We start from the raw sequence: 3,574 nt of genomic DNA on the forward strand, positions 1-3,574 counted from the left end.
TTTTTATTTCTCTCCTTTTTTTCTTTTTGCCTTCTATGTTCTCTCTCTTTCATTCTTCTTCGGTCTCGTTGCGTTTTCTGCTCTGCTCTGCCCTGCCCTGCCCTACTGCCATTCCACCTGTCGAAAAATCAAAGGGAAGAAAGAAGAAGTTTTAGAAAAGAGAATAGAGATCCATTCTGCAGCAGAAGATTTTGGGGAAGGACGAGGCGAGGAAGACGGAAACGGAGGGATTTTTCTGAAGAAAAAGAGGAAGATAGGTCCTTTTTCTACAAGATCAAAGGAAATCCTTTGTGACGAAGGATTAAACGAATCGAATATCCGTTCTGCAGAAGAGAAAGGCGAAATCTTTTCTGAAGAATAAGAAAGAGGACAGATACTTTCTGCTGAAGAAGGGGAAAAAAACATCGACAAACAGTTTTAACTTTGAAAGAGAGATATCTGAAAAAGGAAAAAGTAAATAAAGGAACACGAAGAAGAAAAAGATCTATCTTAAGGGATGAAGATCACTTCCATTTTGGTCTTGAAATGCTCAGGTATCGATGCAGGATCTGAGCCAAAAATCCTTGCAAACGCGTCTGATGTCAGTCATTTTGGTTACTTCCAACGTTCAAGCGCAAAGGAATTCATAGTTTTTGTTGCTCGCACCATAGCCAAACGAACCCCGCCGGGCCAACGCCAATCTGTACAACAAGAAGGTGTTTTTTCCTACTTCTTCTCTTTTGCATATCATGTGTTACTTTATTTCGATTCCTGGGGAGAGATCCTATGTTATGTCAATTAGAGGTAAATTGTATATGCTAGATTACTAGGGTTTGGGGGTGACCAATGTGGTGTACACGACTATATTTAATATCCTAATATAGCCATGAGCTTAGAAGAAGCTAGAGCTATGTCACCACTAATTACCAATCTAGGGTAAGAAAAGGTCCATAAAAAACCAGGATGATCATGTTTTGAATAACACTTTAGCTAATAAAGAAAAAGTCTATAAAAAACCAGGATGATCATGTTGTGAATAGCACTTTAGCTAATAAAGAAAAAGTCCATAAAAAACCAGGGTGATCATGTTATAAATAGCACTTTAGCTAATGAAGAAAAGGACCATAAAAAACTAGGGTTCCTATTATTTCTGTAGACGATTATGATGGGGTTATTGGCCGAGGATTGCCTTATTATTCGGAGTTGATTCTTCTAGTGTAAGTACTTGATAATACCCAAATTACAGCCAGGAGCTCATGGTCCTAATCCATTGTTGAATGGCATATACTTTTTTGGTGGTTCTTATAGAAGATTCATGTGAAATGACATATTCTTAGTCACTGAGTTGATGGCATGATTAAGCTCATGCATAATTTTTTCTTGCACAAAAATTTTCACATTCAATTTGTGTGGAAATGGATCTCACCACACTGTGTAAGAAAGTTGTTGACCTTTGTAAGTACCTTATCCAGGCATTAATGAGACTTGATTTCCTAGAACATTCTAGTTATGGTTAATCTACTTTTATCTTAATTTTAATACTTCATCTACTTAAAAGATGCTTATGAAATAAGTTATACATTCTTCTCTTTAGTGTGTATGGGATTGGCTCTTTTTGTGAACATTTTGTTGCCCATCATTCTCTCGCATTGCATTTTTAAGCTGTGCACAGTTGCTGGGACAGTAATGTCAATTCTTGTTTCTCTGTTTTGTTTCTCAACTTCATTAGGACATGTGCATTTGATTGCGGTTACTTGACATTGTAATGTTTGTTTAGTCAAATATGGCTGTCAATTTTAATTGTTATGAATAATGATATTATGCACATTTAATCACATGCATAATGATGAACCGAGTTTCTGTAACTTCTGCGGAGAGTGATGGGCATGCTTAACCACATTTCCAGCAGTAAGTAAGAGAAAGGCTGTCCACAAAATTATCTACACATCAATGAATATTTATATTGAGAAACTTTGTTTATAATTCTCTTTCCATCTATTAATTTGTAACTTGTAATATTTTCGAAGTCATACATAAATTATTCTTCCATAATTTCAATTCCAGTTATGACATCTAATGAATAAATGATTGGTGCTTTGTTCCCTTTCTTACAGAGTATATGGTGCATGCTTACAATCGGAATGGACTTTGTGGCATTACATTTGTAGATGCACAATATCCTATGAGGAGTGCCTTTTCAGTAGTGAGCAAGGTATTATATATTTGAAGATGATGATAATAGGAAGGTAGAAGATGATGTTTAATGCTATATGACTTTGTACATTTAATTTAAAACTCATCAATGCTACATAGAAAGCAGCAAGAGTTAACTTATTGTAATCATGGGAGTGATAAGATTGGTCCTATGAGAAAAGAACTGAACTAAGCATTGGCTCAATTATTGGAATGCTGTTAACATCATGTTTCAGTTCTTTGATGGACAACAATTACAAGTTAAGGAGAGAATAGTAAGTTGTCTTAACGATGTCATCGAATGGCAGTGAGAGATCGACTTCTTGCAGGTTCTTGATGAATATGAGCGAGTATTTGGAAATTCATGGCAAAGTATACAGTCTGATAATACTGATGTATGGCCATACCTTGATGAAGCCTTGGCAAAATTTCAGGTTTGTCGTGTTTAAACCTTATGATTGCCATGTAAGGTGGTGAACTTTCTTTGGTATCCTCTAATTTCAATTTTTTTGGGCTCCTGCAGGACCCTAGTGAAGCTGACAAACTGTTTAAGATACAGAAGGAATTGGATGAAACAAAGCATATCTTGGTAAAATTTATTGTGAAGAAACTTTGGGAGGAGAGAGAGAAGCAGTAATCTTGTTTATTGAAAATTATGTTTTGTGTTTTGCAGCACAAAACTATTGACAGTGTTCTTGAAAGAGGAGAGAAATTAGATTCTCTTGTAGAAAAGAGCTCTGACCTTAGTATGGCATCACAGGTGTGGATTATGTTTTTTTATTCTTTTAATTATCTAATGAACACTTCTAGTATGTATTTAATATAATGTGTTTTTTCTTCTTTCTAATTTTCTTCAATCTAATAAGAGGTTTTTTGTGGACCTGCAGCTGTTCTATAAACAAGCCAAGAAAGCCAACCAGTGTTGCAGCATACTCTGAAAATGGAAATGCGCTTCTAAATGCTATTTTTTAATGAAAATGGAAAGGTCGAATGACAGGCTACTTTGAAACTATGTATTGTAACCTGCAATGTAAGTTTCTCCTCTTTTAATATTGCTTCAACTTACTATGTGTGTGTCGGATGGAAATTTTGGCAAATAACATGCATTATAAGTCTGAAATTAAATAAATCAACTGACCTATGCACAAAGTAATGTTGATTTATTGTGCTTGTGTTTGCACCTTTATTAGTGAATTTATCCAATTTTGATGGATTTTAAAACTTGCATCTCATTTCAAGTTATAGGTCGTAAAATGAAAAGTACTTGTTTGCTAGATTGTACTTGTGGTTGATGAGGAACACTTCTTGGAAAAGATGCGTATCTTGGAAATAATAGTACGATACGGATACTTCTACGTGAAACAAGATTAGAATATAACATTGTTTGTTATGCCTTGTTCTT

General features: G+C 35.0%; 1 protein-coding gene across 1 annotated transcript; it reads left to right on the forward strand.

Moving 5' to 3' along the window:
- Window positions 1-247: 247 nt before the first annotated feature.
- On the forward strand, window positions 248-3,297 carry LOC147849128 (VAMP-like protein YKT61). The gene is made up of 6 exons (XM_087337771.1): window positions 248-695; window positions 2,094-2,191; window positions 2,502-2,606; window positions 2,696-2,761; window positions 2,846-2,932; window positions 3,060-3,297. Exons 1-6 carry the CDS (start codon window positions 497-499, stop codon window positions 3,108-3,110), a joined length of 606 nt encoding a protein of 201 aa, XP_087193897.1. The 5' UTR covers window positions 248-496; the 3' UTR covers window positions 3,111-3,297.
- Window positions 3,298-3,574: the final 277 nt, after the last annotated feature.

Source organism: Azolla caroliniana, unplaced genomic scaffold (assembly GCF_043228905.1).
Source record: "Azolla caroliniana isolate FFs.n. ecotype wild unplaced genomic scaffold, voAzoCaro1.0.p SCAF_122, whole genome shotgun sequence".
NCBI lineage: Eukaryota > Viridiplantae > Streptophyta > Polypodiopsida > Salviniales > Salviniaceae > Azolla > Azolla caroliniana.

Coding starts and splice junctions, on each gene's coding strand:
- LOC147849128 (XM_087337771.1), top strand. CDS start 497: ATGAAGATCACTTCCATTTTGGTCTTGAAATGCTCAGGTATCGATGCA. Junction 2,192..2,501: donor CCTTTTCAGTAGTGAGCAAG/GTATTATATATT, acceptor GACTTCTTGCAG/GTTCTTGATGAATATGAGCG. Junction 2,607..2,695: donor AAGCCTTGGCAAAATTTCAG/GTTTGTCGTGTT, acceptor GGGCTCCTGCAG/GACCCTAGTGAAGCTGACAA.